At 65.9% G+C, this 16,915-nt stretch overlaps 1 protein-coding gene and 1 long non-coding RNA gene across 2 annotated transcripts; one reads left to right on the top strand and one right to left on the bottom strand.

Moving 5' to 3' along the window:
* Nucleotides 1-946: 946 nt before the first annotated feature.
* On the bottom strand, nt 947-2,420 carry LOC138844181 (uncharacterized). Its single transcript, XR_011379724.1, has 2 exons — nt 1,578-2,420; nt 947-1,285 (listed from the first exon to the last, which is right to left on the bottom strand). It is a non-coding gene; the product is annotated as an uncharacterized LOC138844181 (long non-coding RNA).
* A 987-nt stretch (nt 2,421-3,407) lies between these two features.
* On the top strand, nt 3,408-16,652 carry NPEPL1 (aminopeptidase like 1). The gene is made up of 12 exons (XM_051835076.3): nt 3,408-3,700; nt 4,103-4,288; nt 4,595-4,765; nt 6,312-6,401; nt 6,707-6,788; nt 8,003-8,145; nt 13,081-13,158; nt 14,612-14,712; nt 14,987-15,110; nt 15,286-15,462; nt 15,666-15,776; nt 16,139-16,652. Exons 1-12 carry the CDS (start codon nt 3,551-3,553, stop codon nt 16,295-16,297), a joined length of 1,572 nt encoding a protein of 523 aa, XP_051691036.1. The 5' UTR covers nt 3,408-3,550; the 3' UTR covers nt 16,298-16,652.
* Nucleotides 16,653-16,915: the final 263 nt, after the last annotated feature.

Below are 16,915 nucleotides of genomic sequence, written 5' to 3'. Positions count from 1 at the left end.
CAGGCCACAGCAGAGAGCTGGATCGGAAGTAGAGCAGCTGGGACTTGAACCAGAGCCCTTATGGGATGCCGGCACTGCAGGCAGCGGCTTCCCCTGCTACACCGCAGCGCCGGCCCCTGAATTCACCTTTTAATCCCATTTCTCCACAGAGGTTTTGAAGTGCCGTCTCAGGAGTCTGGGTGCCGGGTGTACACCTGTCCATTATGCCAGCACCTCAACTTCCGCTCGAGTTAATGCGTTTCTCAAGGTTTCCGGAGACGTGTGCTTTTTGTGGCAATGAGTTCTCTGTTTCCTTGGGGGAACCTTCGGTACCCGTGGGTGGCGTGTCGGGGGCCACGGAGTCAGCGTGTCCCCGAGGCACTCCCTGGTGTCCAGGAACCCAGGACATGGTGAGGGAAGGCTGGAGGTCCAGCGCTCAGGGCGGCCCAGCCAGTGTCCCAGCCTTGGTCTCAGCTGCCGGCCAGCTGTTTCTGGATGGAACTGGGCTGGCCTCTTCGTCCTCTGGGCTCGGGAGCAGGGATCATTGCCAGCAGGCACGCCCCCACCTCCACCACGGGTTGGTCCCGACGGCTGCCGTGCAGGTGCCCAAACGCACCCCAAGCTCTGCCCCCCCGTGTCCAGTCATCTGAGCTCAGGGCATCGACCCAGCAGGCCACGTCCTGCAAATGCCAGGCCTCTGCGGACAGTTCCCTGGCGGGGTGGGGTCAGGAGTCAGACTGCCCCTGTGACCCCATCCCTCAAGGCCCGTCCTCATCTGGGGGAGCCTTGCCGACTCCGTCTGCTCCCAGGGACGTTATTTTATGGGAGCGGCTGGTTCGCACCCTGTCCCCCCTCCCACACAGACATGCACACAGGTGCTTATTAATAAATGCGCAATGCTAATAAGCCTGTGGGCTCTTGCCTCAGAGAATTCTGGATACTGGCATAAGTGACCGAGGCAGCATGGTCAGTTTTAAGCTTTTTATTCAGTGAGAGAAATGCACAGGGGGCGAGGGCCCTGTCTGAAAGAGACACGGACATCTGGGTTCACACCGAGCACCGGGAGCCACGGGGGGAGCGTGGGGCCGGTGGCCCGAAGGGCAGGGCAGCAAGCGGGTCCAGGGCAGAATGAAAATGGGCCGGGCCCACTGTGTCCCAGGCCTTTAATCCACTTCCAAAGGGGCGTGGCTAATTAGCCTGATTGGCAGGTGGACACAGGTGTGGTCAGGTAGGCATGCGGTCACACGGGGCGTGGTGAAGGCGTGGTCTTCCAGCTCACAAACCTGATCGATTTTATCCTACAACACTTGGACAGGGAATGAAAAGATGCATTTATTTCTGGTGTGAAAAAAATGCAAAATCCATGCATAATTTTGACATAATATACATTTTCTATGACTTCTTGAAGAATCCACGTGGATGAGTGGCTTCCAAAGTTTCTCACACCCAAATAAATTCAGAATTTTGTTTCCCCACAAACCGAAGTGCCCTCATCCTCTCTCCCCCTCCCCTCCCCTCCCTCCCCCTCCCCCTCCCTCTCCCTCTCTCTCTCTCACACACACACAGCACGTGCCCTGACAACACCTGGAGTCCCTTACTCAGAACTTAGCCTGGATAAGCGTCGAATGACGGAGAGGAGGGGTGGATGTCCAATGGAAGCACCAGGGAGCACGGGGCCTTGTGTTTGCATCAGGTAGAATGGGGTCGGGGACCCTGTGGGTGTCCCAGCGGAGTCCAAGCTGGAGTGGATGCACATTTAACTGCAAATGCACCAGTAGACACCTGGGGCTGTCTGACCTGACAAGGCTCCAGACACGTGTCCTAGACGGTCAGCTGCACCCCGAAACTTCCTCGCTCGTCCCGTGTCCTCCAGAAATTCCTCACCCCTTCCTCAAGTCGTCTTGGGTTTCATCGAAGAACCGGCCATTTATTTTAAACGTTCATTTGTAAAGAAAATGAAATAGAGGTGAACCTCTCGTGCACAGTGAAATACATGCTAAGCCCTGGATGGAGACCGTCACAAACACGGTCTGGCGCGGGTTACCATCTGTCCTGTCACCGTGCGCGCCGCCAGGAAGCCGGCAGGCCCGGCAGTGGAACAGTTCCCCTGGGCGTTGTTGACTTTGGATTTCTTCGGTGCAGGGGTGGATGAAGCCCAGACTCACGGAGGTTGGCTTCCGACTGGCACGTGCTCCTGCTCTGCTGGGTGCACTGAACCCCTGGCCACCCTTCCCGGGCCTTTGGGGTTCATTACTCAGCCTGTTCTTCAAGTCTCCAAGCGACCTCGCGGCCGACAGCTTCCAACTCCCCACACACAACACTGCAGGATCCGGCTCCCCCACGCCTAGTGTGCCGCTGCCCATCTGTCTCTGTCCTCCCAGCCCTCTGCGCTAACCACACTGGTTTCGGGGGCCCCGGCCACTGCTGTGCGGGGCACTCTCCCCCGGGAGCCGGGCCGTGCCTGGTCCTCATCGGGAGGGTGCCCGCCGCCTCCACCCTCTGCCTCGTGTTTGCACACAGGGAGAAGTGAGGGATCTGCATAGGCGCTCTCAGTACCCTTCACGGATGTGTGAAAACATTCAGCGGCAAAAATCTTTCCAAGAAAATAAGAGCCAATTAGCACGGACTTTTATGTCGGAAATTCCCTCCGCTCATTCAACAGCTGTTTTGCGGCTCCCGGAGGGTGCGGGCGCTGGGGAGGGAGAACAGGCGGCCGCATGCCCTGCCTTCGGGGTGCTGGGGCAGCCGGCAGAGCTGGCCAGGGGCAGCGAGCAGGTGGGCTGAGAGTGCCCAGGGCCACGGCAGAGTCCTGGCTGGGCCGCCCGGTGCCCTGAGGTTGTTGGTGCAGATCCTGCTCAAAGCCACACAAGTGGCATACAGAACCGGCCGGGGCTGGCCGGGCCTTGGACAATCAGGTGCGGGCAGCATGGGGTAAGATTCGTGTTTTGAAGCAGAAGCCCTCTATGGGAGCCCCATCAGGAGTGAGGACCGGGCGGGGGTGGGGGGTCACCTCCTTCCTCCACCCCTCCCCCAGACCCCTTCCTTCCCATGGGGGCTCGGGGGCTGCCAGGGGTGCCATCCCCCTCCCTCACTCCCTCTCCCTAAATGGGATTTGGGGGCCGTGGGGCGGCTCGCCGAGGCTGTGGACCGGTGACCCTCCGTGGACAGGAGCCCTCCCCAACCCCAAGGCAGTGCCTCTGTCCCCCCCCCCCCCAGGCCCAGGACCCTCGACCCCGAGGCCTCTGCGGACCGGGCCGCCGGCCCCAGCCCAGGCAGGGAAGCGCCCCACCGCCCCGAGCCTGCCTCCCCGGCCTGGGGCCCCCGGGCCCGCGCGGCGCGGCCCAGGCTCCCGGCCAGCGCTCGGGCCGTCCCGGAAGGGCCTCCGGCCTCGGGGCCGGCCCGGCCGGCGCCCCCTCGCGCCCCGGGCGGGCCGCGCACTCTCGCGAGCGGCCCGCGGCGGCGGGGGAGGCGGGGCCCGCGGGCGCCGGGCGGGCCGGGGCGGCGCCGAGCCCGGGCCCGGCGGGCGGCGGGGCGAGCGGCGGGCCGGGCGGGCCGGCCGGGCGGCGGGAAGATGGCGAACGTGGGGCTGCAGTTCCAGGCGAGCGCCGGGGACGCGGACCCGCAGAGCCGGCCCCTGCTGCTGCTCGGGCAGCTGCACCACCTGCACCGCGTGCCCTGGAGCCACATCCGCGGGAAGCTGCAGCCCCGGGTCACCGAGGAGGTGAGCGGGCCGCGCCGCCATGCGCCGGCCGCGGAGGCCCAGGCCGGGGGCGCGCAGGCCCCGCCGCGCCGCCCGCTCGCCCGGGCCCGGCCTGCCCCGGCCTCCGCGCCCGCCGTGGGAGCTGCGCCCGGCGGGCCCTGGCTCCCAGAAACGCCTGGGCCGCTGCCCACCTGCCTCGCGGTGGAGGCCCCGGCCCGTCCCCGCCCCGGGGGAAGGCGGCCCAGTCCCGTGCAGTCGGGGCTGAGTGTGTGAACCACAGGCGGCCGCACCGGCCAGTGAGCCCCGACGGCCTCCACCCCGCACGCGGGCGGAAGGGGCCTGCAGGGACGCCCTCGGGCAGGGCCCTTCCGTCCGTGCCCGCCAAACTTGACGCCCGTGCCTCTCTCCCTCCCGCCCCTCCAGCTGTGGCAGGCCGCCCTGGGCACCCTCAACCCCAACCCCACGGACAGCTGTCCCCTGTACCTGAACTATGCCACGGTGGCCGCCCTGCCCTCCAGGGTGAGCAGACACAACAGCCCCTCGGCCGCCCACTTCATCACCCGGCTGGTGCGCACCTGCCTGCCGCCCGGCGCCCATCGGTGCATCCTGGTGAGTGCCGCTGGCAGCAGCCGCGCCCAGCCCAGCACACTGGGCCCCGCACCCCGGGGGGACCCAGAGACGGGCGCACACCTCCCACACCACCACCTCTGCCCTGCACACACGGAAGCAGAGCCAGGGGCCCGGTGGCTGCCCCCACCTCACCCTGGTGGCAAACGGTGCCCCGAGCCAGCCCAGTTGACATCTGTCCTGGCGCTCCCTGCCTCTCTGTGGCTCCAGGGAGACCCAAGGGGCTGGCCCGGACTCCCACGCCCCCACACCCCTGCGGCCCCTCAGCCCCTGTCTCTCCCTGTGCAGATGGTCTGTGAACAGCCCGACGTGTTCGCCTCGGCCTGCGCCCTGGCCCGCGTCTTCCCGCTGTTCACTCGCCGCTCGGGGGCGTCTCGGCGCACGGAGAAGAAGACGGTCGTGGTGGAGTTTCTCCTGGTGGGACAGGACAACGGGCCGGTGGAGGTGTCCACGCTGCAAGTGGGTGTCTGGCCGCGCAGACCCCGGCCCTGGGCTGCACCTGCGCAGGGAGCCCCAGGGCGGCCTGGGCAGCTCCGTGTGGAGGTTCCGCGGGAGCCTGGCTTTGTCTGAGACTCTGGGCTGTGGGGCCTGTGCTGGGTGAGCACCTGGCCAGTGACAAGCCCGGTCAGTCGTGTTTCCATGGTGACGACCGCCCTGCCCTGTGGTGCACTTTGACATGAGCAGCCCCCACCCTGAGGTTCCCCCGTGGGCCTGACCCAGGGCTCCTCTGCCCACAGGGGCAGCCTGCACCACGGCCACACCCACCCTGCCCTCCACCCACGGAGCCCCTGCCCCTTGTTCTTCCCTTCTGTCGCCCCCCAGGGTGCCTGGTCCTCACTTTGTGTCTTACTGCTTTGCCTTCTTAAGGCCATGCCCCCTCTCCCCCCAGCACCCAGCCAGCAAACCCTAGCTTGGGCCCCCTTCCTGAAGCCGTGTGTATGGCCTCTGCTGGCCGTAGGCCCTCGGCCATCACAAGCTCTCGGATCTGGCCCAGTGCCTGGCACGCAGTTCGCACCATGAACATGGACGGTACAGATGGACGGGAGTTAGGAGGAGGAAACAGCCTCGTCCTTTGCCCTCTCACCCTGCTTCTGCCTGGGGTCTTGGAGGTGATGCCCACTGCCCTTGGGACCAGTCCCAGACAGGATGAGCACCCGCTGACGGGGGGCCGGGACCCTCAAGTCCCAGCCGTGGGGGTTGAAGAACCTGGGCAGGTGCGGGCAGACTCTCATTGGCTGGGGGGCAGTGTCAACCCTGCACGACATGCCTCGGGTGAGCGGGGGAGGGCGGATGTCGTGCCGAAGCCCACACGGGCTTTGCTGTCAGTATTGTGCTGTGGCAGGCAGAACTCGCCACTTCCGAGCCTGGCCACGGACGTTGGGGCCCAGGGGCAGGGGTGTCCCAGGTTCAGCTGGGGCAAGGCCCTTCCCGGGCACCCGGGGAGCAGCCCGATTCGGCACATGTGCAGCCTGTCTGCACGTCTGTGCCCTCTAGGCTTGCCGGGTCTGAAGCCCCGCGAGGCCCAGGGTCCTTCCTGTTCTCGGCCCCTCCCCCTTCCGGTGCTGGGGTGGGTCTGCAAAAGCAAGCGGAACCTGGGGGGACGGCTGGCTCCCCGGACAGAGGGCACGGGGGCTGCCTCGCCTGTGCCCAGAGCTCCGTGCCCTGGAGTTTCACGGAGATGGGGCGAGGAGCAGGACAGGAGGCTCGGAACGGAAACTGGGCCTCAGTCTGTGAGGTCAGGGCCCTGGCCGAGGGTGCCTGTACATCTAGAGGTGCATTGGCCGAGGCTGTGCAAGGCCAGCGTGCTGGGTCACGGCCATGGGGAGGGGCAGGCGGCGTGGGCCTTGCCTTCCTTCCCACTGCCCCTGCCGCCCCGTCAGCAGCCCCACGGGCTCCCAGAGCCAGCCAGTGCCCTGATGCCTCCGGGCTCCTAGGAGGTGGACAAGAAGGGGACGCGCTCCACCCAGCCCCAGGGCCCTCGTGACAGCCTTTCGCTTTCTCCCAGTGCTTAGCCAGCGCCACGGAGGGTGTGCGGCTGGCGGCCCGCATCGTGGACACGCCCTGCAGTGAGATGAACACGGACACCTTCCTCGAGGTGGGTGAGCCCCGGCGCGGGGGCAGGGACCAGACTGGGGTGAGTGAGCTGGGCCCCCAGGCGAAGCAGAGGAGCCCGGGGAGCGCCGCTGTCCACCCAGGCCTCCAGGCCTCCGCAGGGCTGCAGCCTGAGCTGCTGGACGCGGGGGCCTTGCAGGGGGAGCCCTCCCTCCTGGGTTCCCAGGAGAGTCCAGGGGTGGCCGCCTTCCAGGGTGGACTCCTCCCGCCGTGCAGGTAGCCGGGCCTCACTTGACCAAAGCCACCCTCACCTGCGCTCGTCTTGTTTTTTTCCACGAACTTGTCCAGGAGATCAACAAGGTTGGGAAGGAACTGGGGATCGCCCCCACCATCATCCGGGACGAGGAGCTCAAGACGAGGGGCTTTGGAGGTAGGAGGGGGCTGTGCGTCGTTGCGGGTCTTGGCTCGGGGCGTGGGCACTTGTCTGGCACCGGTTGACTCTCCCGGACTCCATCTTGCCGTGTCCTGAGAGGCTGCAGCCCGTGTCCAGCCCCAGGCCAGAGCCTGGGAAGCAGAGCTGTCGGGGGGTGGGGGGGGCGCAGCCGTCCAGGTTCGGATTTGGATTCTGGAAGCCGTGGGATCCAAGTGCTTCCCCTGCCTGCGCCTCTGCAGCCCCCACACAGCCCTGCTCCCGGCCAGCCCACAGGGCCTCTCTGGTCCTCGAATACACACGTCCCTGTCCACGCCAGGGCTTCGGCACGGACGGCCTCACCAACCGAATGTTCTTACAGCCCCCACCCCCACCCCAGTGCCCCAGATGCACATCCCCTGGCCTGGGAACCCGAGGGCTCAGCAGATCCATGGTTGCAAGACAGATTTCCCCAGGAGAGAGGGGCGGAGGGGCAGCACATCCGCATCAGCTCCGTGGGCGGGGCTGGCTGGCAGTGTGCTGTGTGATGGACGCGGCAGTAACTCCCCAGGGCCGCTGGATGCCCCGGGGCACGAGAGTGAGAGAGCGGGCACACGGGAGAGAAGCAGATGCCTTTTTCTTGGAATGCAGTCTCAGGACTGGACACTAGGCGCTGTGTCCTTTGGTTGGAGCTGAGATGCCCGACCCTGCCCGCCCTGAGAAGTGCCCCCTGGCTGTGCCCACTGCGGGCCTGGGTGGGGGAAAGCCCCACGGAAGAGGTGCCGTTGGCAGTGGGTGTTGTGGGCTGAGGAGGAGTTGGGGCAGCCGCGGGCTCCCACCCGTGGCTGGGGGACCCACAGGCAGGCCAGGGCTTCCTTGAGAAGATGCCACCCTTGAGCTGGAGAGGCGGGGGCGCGGGGAAGGCGGGAGGGAGCTCGGCCCGTGCTCAGCCGCTATGCAGGGAGGGCTCCGGGAAGAGGGTCCGCATGGGCGGAGCGGTCTTGGAGCATCTCCCAAGAATCCTCTCATCCTGTAGTCTGCTCTTCCGGAGGTGATACGGTGGGGGCGTCTCTCTCTCTCACGCTCTCTCGCTCTCACTCTCTCGCTCTCTCGGCCGGCTGGGCAGTTCTCCTAGAGAAATACCAGCCCGTGTGAGGACCCAGCGTTTCCAGGACCGTCCCGGAGTCCACGCAGCCCCGCCCGCCCCTCACCAAGCTGCCCTGTGCTTCTTGCAGGCATCTATGGCGTCGGCAAAGCTGCCGTCCATCCCCCGGCCTTGGCTGTCCTCAGCCACACCCCCGACGGAGCCACACAGACCATCGCGTGGGTGGGCAAGGGCATCGTGTATGACACCGGAGGCCTCAGCATCAAAGGAAAGGTGAGCGTGGGTCGGGGGTGGGCCGGCCCCAGTCCCATCGCGGGCGACAGCAGGGTCCGGGGGAAGCCGGTGCAGCCAGCTCCCCATCCGAGGAGGAGACGCCCTGTGCAGGGCAGCTGGGTTTTGTGCCCCCTTGCAATCAGGAGCGCAGGAACCCAGCACCCCGTTGGTCCTGTGGAGCCCAGAGGGCAAGACTCGGGACTCGGGATGCTGTACCCGGGAGTCCCCCGGGCGTCCAAGGAGAGAGTGCTGACGGGGTCTTCCCCAGACACCCCCACCCTGGAAACCAGCAACTTCTTGGAAGCACGGAATGTCCCAGAAGGAAGCTGGTCACAGGGCTTTTGTGTCCAGCCTGCGCCCCACACGGCGTCCACGGGCTCGCTCCTTGCACTCTAGGGCAGGGCCGCCACGCACAGCCCGGGGCCGGATGCTCAGGGCCCCTGGGAAGTCTGGGAAGAAGCAGCAGAAGCACATGCCCCAGGAGACCCGGAAGACGAGAGTCTAGAAGGAGAGGACGCTTCGACGAAAGGGCAAAGCCAAGCTCATCCAGAACAGGCCGGAAGGCTGGCGGCCCATGCGGCACGCAGCCTGGCACGCGTGAGAGCGCGAGCGAGCTCTCGGCGTTGGGGCCGGGAAGAGCTCTCGTACAGCACCGGGTTTCTACCCTTGTGTAGACGCACAAGATTGGCACCGCTGGTCCCCCTGGGCCCGTGGCACCGCCCCGCGCAGCTCCCCCTGGGCATCCTGGAGCCTGTGTCGGGCGGAGGGTGTGCGGCGGGCTGGGCGCCCCGGTGCTCACGTGCGCATCACCTCGGGCTTAATTCCCGGGAGACGACCCTTCCTCGGTCCCTCCTCCTCCAAACAGCACAGCGATTCTCAGGACTGAGCAGGAAGTGAACCCGGTAAAAGTTAAGGTTTAAGGAAGAAGAAAATCAACACTGTCTTTAAACTCCGTGTGTATCACGCCAGTGAAAAGATTAAAAACAAAAAATAACGATTGCAGTAGCAATAAAGCAGAGAGCCATGGATTAACCCTTGAAATAGTACGAATGCATTCTTAATAGAAGAAGGTTTGGCCGAGGCTGGTTCCCCGTGGAAGCGGGAGTGGCCCTCGTGTTCCTGTACTGGGTCTGAGCTGCTCGCATGTTCCATGTTTACGCGCAAGAGAGAAGCCGCGTTTGTCACCCCGTCTACACTCGCAGTCAATCCGAGACGCCACGCTTTAACAAACCTGAGCCACACTCTGAGCCTGAAGCAACAGACACGCAGGTACTCAGGACCAGTGAGTGCCATGGGAGCGTGCGACGGAGACTCCCGAGAACCCACATGAGACCAGAAGTGCAGTCTGACCACGTGCTCAACTCCCCGGATTTGTCCTGATGCCTCTCGCACGCCCAGCGCCGCAGACTGACGGGCGGCAGGGGCTGCAGCCCCGCGCTCGCCCCTGCTCACTGCATTCGAGGTTTCGAGTGGAGTCCACTGTTTGACCTCAGGGACGCGTGACCTCCTGGCCACCGGGGACCCCGACTGCCCCTGCCTGCCACAGGGCTCTCGTATCCGTGTGGCTGTGCAGCTGGGATTGAGGTCCGCGTGGGAGAGCCGCGCTGCGAGGGGGAGCAGTGGCGATGGGTGCCCGCGAGGCCCCCGCTTAGTGTGATGGAGACACGGCTGGACCACAGCGGTGGTTTCTACCCCGACCCACAGCAGGTTTTGCGGGAAGGGTGATTTGTCACTGATACTGCTCAGAGACCTCAGCGCGTGTGATAATAACAAGCAAACGAGTTTCAGTCTGTTCACCATTGCTTTCAGCGACCCCACCTTCCCGCTGGACCCCCGCTCTGCCTGGAGGCAGCCAGGGTCTGGCTGGTAGGGCGGTGGGGTCTGCTCTCCTCGGGTCGGACCTTGTTCTGCACGGCGGCTTGATGGAGGCCGGGGCGGGCCTGAGGCCTTCCCGGATCGCCTTTGGCTCGTGGCATTGGTGCTGGTGACCTAGGAGCCGTGCTGTGTCGCCTGTGCCTCGGAGAACACAGCCCCAGAGCGGCCATGGTCTGGGGTGGTGGGGAGAGCTGGCAGCATGGGGAGTGTCTCCCTGGTTCCAGGCCCCCTCTGAAGACGGGGTCCTGCTGGCCGCATCCCCGGGAGGCACAGAGTGGCCGGCGTCTCGGCACCAGCAAGATGACAGTTTTCCATTTTCAACCAGCGCACCTGCCTGTGTGCCGGGAAGGATTCCGAATCGGCTTGGCATGAGCCGGCAGGCCTTTTTGCCAGCTCTCACTGTGTATCAGGCATCGGACTGGGCACCGAGGCTCCCGCGGTTGGCAGGAGGAGCCCCGTGCTCACCTGAGCGCCCTCGGTCTCACCCACGGGTCCCGCCGTGAAGCTGTTACTCAGCAAGCCTTCTCCCAGTGGCCACAAACTGCCGCTTCTCAGAAAGCCAGCCGGAAGGCCCGGCGCGCCGCCGCCCCGGAGGAGCCATCCCGGCTCCGTCTCCAGAGCTTGCAAAGGGAAACTGGGGGCGGCGGGACCGCCAGGTCTCAGACCCGGGACCTGGGGCCCCTGCACTCCGGGGAGTGGTACTGACCCCAAAGGCCTTCCCTGCCCGGGGATGGCACCCATTTGCTCTTACCATACTGGAGAAATGCAAAACTTGCTTTATTCACTTGAAAATAAAACATAAGCCCGTGACACGTCAACATGGATAGTTTTACGAAAGTGGCTACTCTGGAGAGAAAGGACCAGCAGCACTCAGAGTAGGGGCGTCGTTGCACACGTCGGCGTCTGGGTGCCGAACACGGCTGGGACGTGTCTGCCTTTGCGTTGGACCTGTTTCCAGTTGTCTCAGCCTCGCGCGGTGTCTGCAGTGGGGCCAGGAAGACGTCTCGGCGGGGAGAAGTGTTTCAGTGCCTTTTCCGGAGCCGCGGGCGTTCTTTACTGTCACCCCAAAACGCAGCGCACAGCGGTTTCTGAAGTGTTGGTTGAAGCCCTCTCCGTGAACTGTCGTGCCCCGGGACGGTGGGATCCGCAGGCCCACCCTGGGCTTCGAGCGTGTGGTCTCCTGTCATTGCGTGCCAAGGGTGGCTCGTGGAACCTCCACGTGGGACACGTTTCCTCGTACAAAGAATCGCCGCATCGGCGTCACCGTGCCCCTCATCAGCCGCGTGGTTGGTTGTGAGAAAGCCGTGCAGCCGCTGGATCCGAGTTTTCCGGAACTCTGCCATAGCCCTGAAAGCTCGCGTGCCACCGTTGGTGATGCCGTAACCACAGGTGTTTTCTGGACGTGCAGGATCACTTTGTTCCCTTTCTGGGAAAATGCCTGCACGCCAAGTCGCAGGCCCCGCCGTGGCTCTGTCCATGGTTCTCCAGGCGCAAGTGGTGCCTTGAGCATGGTGCGCTCAAGGCTGGGATGGTTAGAACCGAACCGAACCGAAGCTGACCTAACCTTACCATATCTAACCATACCGCCTCCCAAGGACATTCTCCAGTGAACTTGGCCTTGCCTTACTTTCCTGGCGGGCGTGGAGAAGAACCTGGAGCACCTGGTGCCGAGGCGCCTGTGCGGCTACACACCACGGCCTGTGCACTGTTGGCACCGAGCGTCCGCTCCACAGAAAAGACAAACACCGGAAGTCCCGCGAGAATCGTTTCTGTTATGAGAATTAGGATGGCGGCTGGGGTTGCTGAAACCCCAGGCCTCGGCGAGTTGCATCTGCCCGGGTTTGTTCCAGCCACGGCGGGGATGAGGCACTGGGGCCAGGCGGCCCGGTGTCCCCCGCGCGGCTGTCTCATCTTGCGGGTGGTGATGTTTCCCGGCAGTGTGGGTAGAGAGGAGTCTCTCCTCGCTGGCACGAGGGGGACGCTTCCACTTGGCTCTATTATAAAAACAGCTCGGTTTAGATCTGAACACTTCCGCTGAGCCTCAAGGCCCCGTGTAAGATGGTAAGGGTCCCAAATCCCTCGGCATACTGCAGGCCCGGACGGACACTGAGGTCCGAGGGCCTGCTGTTCATTGCAGCTAAGAGCTGGCCAGAGAGTAGCACTGACCCGCATGGCCGGACCACGGCCTCGGTGTGCCCACGTCTGGCAGCCCCAGTCTTTGGTGGTGGAGCTGGCAGTGGCGTGGCCCATGAGTATCCCCTGGGTGGAGGCGGGGAGAGGCCGCATCGACCTTGGCAGTGGTGCAGGGTGGCCACGAGCAGAGAGCCGGGGCCAGGTGGAGAAGAGGCAGAGACCAACAGCTGGCGGGGCTGCAGCCTGGCCACGTCACAGTGAAGGCAGATTCCACGTCGGTGTCGCCGGCGAAGGCAGAAGGACCCCGAGGGAGGGGGCCAGTGCCTGTGGGGGCGACAGAGACGGAAGCAGAGCGGAGCTCTTGGGAGGCGGAGCAGGACGGGGACCTGGAGGAGGTGGCCGTGTGCGGTGGGGGCCAGAGGCCTGTTTCGGATGTGTCGGGGGTGCAGCTGCCCCAGCACTTGGAGAGAGTGACGAGGAAGCCCGTGCCGCAGGCGGGACCAGGCCTGGAATGGAGCCTGGGGGAGGTGCTCCTCACCACGTGGCCTGCACCCTGGATGCCTGCGGGCTGGAGGGCAGAGAGTTCCGGAGCCAGGAGCTGCTGCTCCAAGGGCAGGGTTAGAGGAGACAGGAGCGCTGGGCGGGGGGAGGGGGCAGGGTTAGAGGAGACAGGAGCGCTCGGCAGGGGGAGGGGCAGGGGGCTGCTGAAGGTGGTGGCAGGGGCCGGACTGAGTGGTGGTCTGCAGTGGGTGGGAACCAGGGAGACAGTGAGAGAGGCAGGGAGCTGGGGCCGCAGAGAAGGGGCAGGGGGGCAAGCGGGGCAGGTGGCCTGCGGTAGGCTCTGGGCGGGCCCGGGGAGCCCCGTGGTGGGTGGGCTCCGTGTCTGCGTGGCTCACGGCCCTCTTGTTCCCTCCATGCTGCTTGCAGACCACCATGCCGGGGATGAAGCGAGACTGCGGGGGCGCTGCCGCCATCCTGGGGGCCTTCAGAGCCGCCATCAAGCAGGTGCGTGAGGCTCCAGCACTGCCGGTGCCACTGCCTGCTCGCTGGGCCCCTCCCCGGCTCTCCCCGCCCCCTCCCTGCAGGCCCCAGCTGAGCCCTCCTGAGCCTGCTCGGCGGGTGTCCCTCTCTGCTTGGCCTTTCAAAGAATGAAGAGGGCACACTGACCGTCCCAAGCTGGGGTCTCCCGCCTCGGGGGAGCTCTCTCGGGCCAGCTTTTGAGAGGCAGAGTTCTTTGTGTCACTGAACAGAGGCCACCGTCCCCCACGGCCACTGCCTGTGAGGCCTGGCTCCCTCGTGGCACGCTTGACCTTAGAAAACAAAAAGGTCGTGGCAGATCCTTTGTGGTTCAGATGGGCGTGGTCCCTGCCACGGATCAGGAGCTCTGTCTGCCGTGGCTTCCTGGTTTACCCCGTGTACCCGACTGCTGGGGGCGGGGGCGGGTGCTCACTGGAGGTGGAGGGGAGGAGGCGACCTGGGCGGGATTTGGGGTATGGCACCACATTTGGAGTGCACCTGCCTGGCATTGCCTGAGACTCTGTGGGGCTCATGAGCCATGGCTTCCCCGAGCCCTGGGGGTGACTGTCGTGTGCATGTGCGTGTGCATGTGGGGGTGTGTGTGTACACGCGTTCTTGCCCCCTCGCCGGCTGGGGACTCTCACGAGGGGACACGCCCAGCGTTCAACATGGCACTCGCGTGGCTTGGCACCCCAGGCTGGGCCGTGGGTAGGCAGCTCCCGGTCCCAGCCCCTCCCTCCAGGGCCCCACTGGCTCAGCCAAGCCCCACTTCCCTGGCAGGTGAGCAGGTAAAGGGTGCCAGGGGACCTGGCTACGGGCCCCCAGGGCGGGTGGTCCTGCAGGGAAGCAGTGCATCAGGGTGGGCGAGCAGGTTTGGAAGAGCCACGCGGCCTGCTGTCCGTGACTTGTCCATCCCGCCCTGGTCGGCACTCCCGCCGGGGGTCTGTGCTGGCGCGGAGGACGGGCTGGCCAGGAGACGCCCCAGCAGGTGGGCTGCGGTGAGACTGGCGGCAGTGGGTGGTCTCGGGCCCTCTCTCCACTCGGGCTGCAACAGTTATTCCGAGGGTCCCGAGGAGCAAGATCCCCGCTACAGAGCCCGAGGTACTCCCGTTAGCCCTTGTCCGCCTTAGCCCTGACACCTCTGGTCGCCGCCGAGAGGGACTGTGTCTCGCTGGGGGAGGGAAACAAGGAAGGCCGGAGTGGGCCGTGTCCACGGCGGGAGGAGAGCGGGTGCCCAGGTCAGCGACGAGGGAGACCAGGCACGCACCATGCGGCGGATCCGCAGGAGGGCTTGTCTCAGGCAGCAGTGGCCTGTGGGCAGCGGGCGGGGCGGGTGGCTACTTGTGACCTCCGAGCTGAGCTGCCCTTGGCGCTGCCTGCCTCCTGCCGGCTTTGGGGACCTCCAGCCGCTAACTGCAGCCTGTGTCCTCGTCTCCCCCAGGGTTTCAGAGACAACCTCCACGCCGTCTTCTGCTTGGCCGAGAACTCAGTGGGGCCCGCAGCCACGAGGCCGGATGACATCCACCTGCTGTACTCTGGAAAGTAAGGCTGCCCCCGTGCTGGCCTGTGCCGCCCCCGCCCCCGCCCCCGGGGAAGCGGAGGTGCAGAGAGCAGCAGGCCAGCCCTGAACCCGCACGCCCTGTGCTCCTGCCCCCAGCGCCCGCCTTGCCGTGGGGTGCAGGGCCGTCCCTGCCTCGCGGGGTAAGGGAGCTACTGGAACGGGGACCCCAAGTGTGGCTGCTCTGGCCTGAGAGGCCTTGCTCCCAGTGTGCCTGGGAGTCGCAGCCCTGAGCTGGGGGTCTCTCTCGCCCCTCAGGACTGTGGAAATCAACAACACGGACGCCGAGGGCCGGCTGGTGCTGGCCGACGGCGTGTCCTACGCCTGCAAGGACCTGGGCGCTGACATCATCCTGGACATGGCCACGCTGACTGGGGCGCAGGTGGGTGCCGCCGCCAGGGAGCCTGCGCTCCTCCTGACCCCAGGCGGGGCGGGGCCGCTGTGGACGCGGGTGGACACGGAGGCTGGCGGAGCTCAGCGTGGGCGCGGGACAGAGCCAGAAGCCCAGCTCACGGCTCTGCTTTCCTTCTGCTCCCGGCTCACGCTCCCCTTCCCAGGGCATCGCCACAGGCAAGTACCACGCGGCAGTGCTCACCAACAGCGCCGAGTGGGAGGCCGCCTGCGTGAAAGCCGGCAGGAAGTGTGGGGACCTGGTGCACCCGCTGGTCTACTGCCCCGAGCTGCACTTCAGCGAGTTCACCTCGGCCGTGGCCGACATGAAGAACTCGGTGGCGGTAGGTGTGGCACCTCGGGCCAGTGTCCCTTCCCCACCCCTGGGTGTGACCCGGGGACCCCTTGGGGCCTGTTGGTATCCCCTCCCCCTGCACCAGGGCCTCCCGCGGTGGGGGGCCGTGGCCAGGCTGTGGGGTCCCCATGGGGTGAGCCCCTGCCTCCTGCGGGGAATGGGGGTCCCAGTGCCTCCTCCTGGCTTCCCCAGGACCGAGACAACAGCCCCAGTTCCTGCGCTGGTCTCTTCATCGCTTCGCACATCGGCTTCGACTGGCCTGGGGTCTGGGTCCACCTGGACATTGCTGCACCCGTGCACGCTGTGAGTGTCCCCTCCCCCCGCTGGCCGGGGCTGCTCGCGCCCCGCCCCCCCCCCCCCCACACACACACCGTGCAGAGACCCTCTCCGCTCTGCAGAAACACCCGGCCAGCTGAGGCCCCCAGAACAGCCCATCAGCAGCAGGAGGCCCAGGAGTCCTGGTCTCGTGCTCCCCTCTCCCACCAGGACACTGCGGGCTGTGCCCAGTGCCTGGCCCCCAGGTGTGGCCCAGAGGTGACAGGCAGCAATGGGGAAGGCCCGGGGCTCTGGCTCAGCCTCCAGGGACTGCGCAGGGGTGGGACGGGGCTGCCGGGAGGCCCCTTCCATGCAGGGGGGCGCCTGGCAGCCCGGGTTTGTGCCCGCAGGGTGAGCGCGCTACGGGCTTCGGCGTGGCGCTCCTACTGGCTCTGTTCGGCCGAGCCTCCGAGGACCCCCTGCTGAACCTGGTGTCCCCACTGGGCTGCGAGGAGGACGCGCAGGAGGACGACATGGGCAGGGACTCCAAGAGGCGCAGGCTCGTGTGAGGCCGGCCTCACTCCGCACTCACCAGCCTGAAGCCGTGGGAAGACAAGCCGCCCTTCAGCTGGGCTTTGGTTGGTTTGGTTTGTAACCGTGGTGGTGGTGGAACCGGCGCGCCCGGGCATCTCCGACGACAGCTCGGGGTTTGGTGGGGCCCGGGGCTTGTTTCCGTGTGAGTCCCGCGCACGCCTGCCTGTCAGCTTTGCGCACCGGGCCGCCCCAGCACTGCCCTGGCAGGTGCCCCGTCCTGCCCGTGGCTCCGCTCCGGCTCCTTGGAGAGGTGGAGCTGTCTGGCTGCAGGGGCCTCGCCCTGGCCCTTGGGAGCTCACTCGCAGGTGAATTAAATCCAGCCACACCACACCCCTGCCTCCTCTCGTTCTTTCTGCGGGGCCTCTCCTGGAAACGGGCCCTGATCTCCACCCTGGGGTCTGTGGCCCAAACTGCGTCCGCCTTTGAGATCCGGCTGGCCGACCCGGGAGGCCTTGGGGTGAGGATAGAGGGGCCTCAAGGCCCGGCCCATTTCTAGGGACACCGAGCCAAGACTCCAGGCGGGGGCTCTCCCACAGCCCTGCGGCCGGCAGGGAAGAGCTCACCCCAGGGTGTGTGGACGGCCGAAGCTGCCC

This window comes from Oryctolagus cuniculus, chromosome 11 (genome assembly GCF_051225735.1).
Source record: "Oryctolagus cuniculus isolate XC-2025 breed Fujian yellow rabbit chromosome 11, ASM5122573v1, whole genome shotgun sequence".
NCBI lineage: Eukaryota > Metazoa > Chordata > Mammalia > Lagomorpha > Leporidae > Oryctolagus > Oryctolagus cuniculus.
Note: the sequence above shows the minus strand (reverse complement) of the source record. Positions and strands in the feature narration are given on the sequence as shown.

Excerpts from the sequence above, each read along its gene's own strand:
- NPEPL1 (XM_051835076.3), top strand. The coding sequence starts at position 3,551 with ATGGCGAACGTGGGGCTGCAGTTCCAGGCGAGCGCCGGGGACGCGGAC. Across the intron at positions 4,766-6,311 it reads TGGAGGTGTCCACGCTGCAA|TGCTTAGCCAGCGCCACGGA; the intron begins GTGGGTGTCTGG and ends GCTTTCTCCCAG. Across the intron at positions 15,463-15,665 it reads ACATGAAGAACTCGGTGGCG|GACCGAGACAACAGCCCCAG; the intron begins GTAGGTGTGGCA and ends TGGCTTCCCCAG.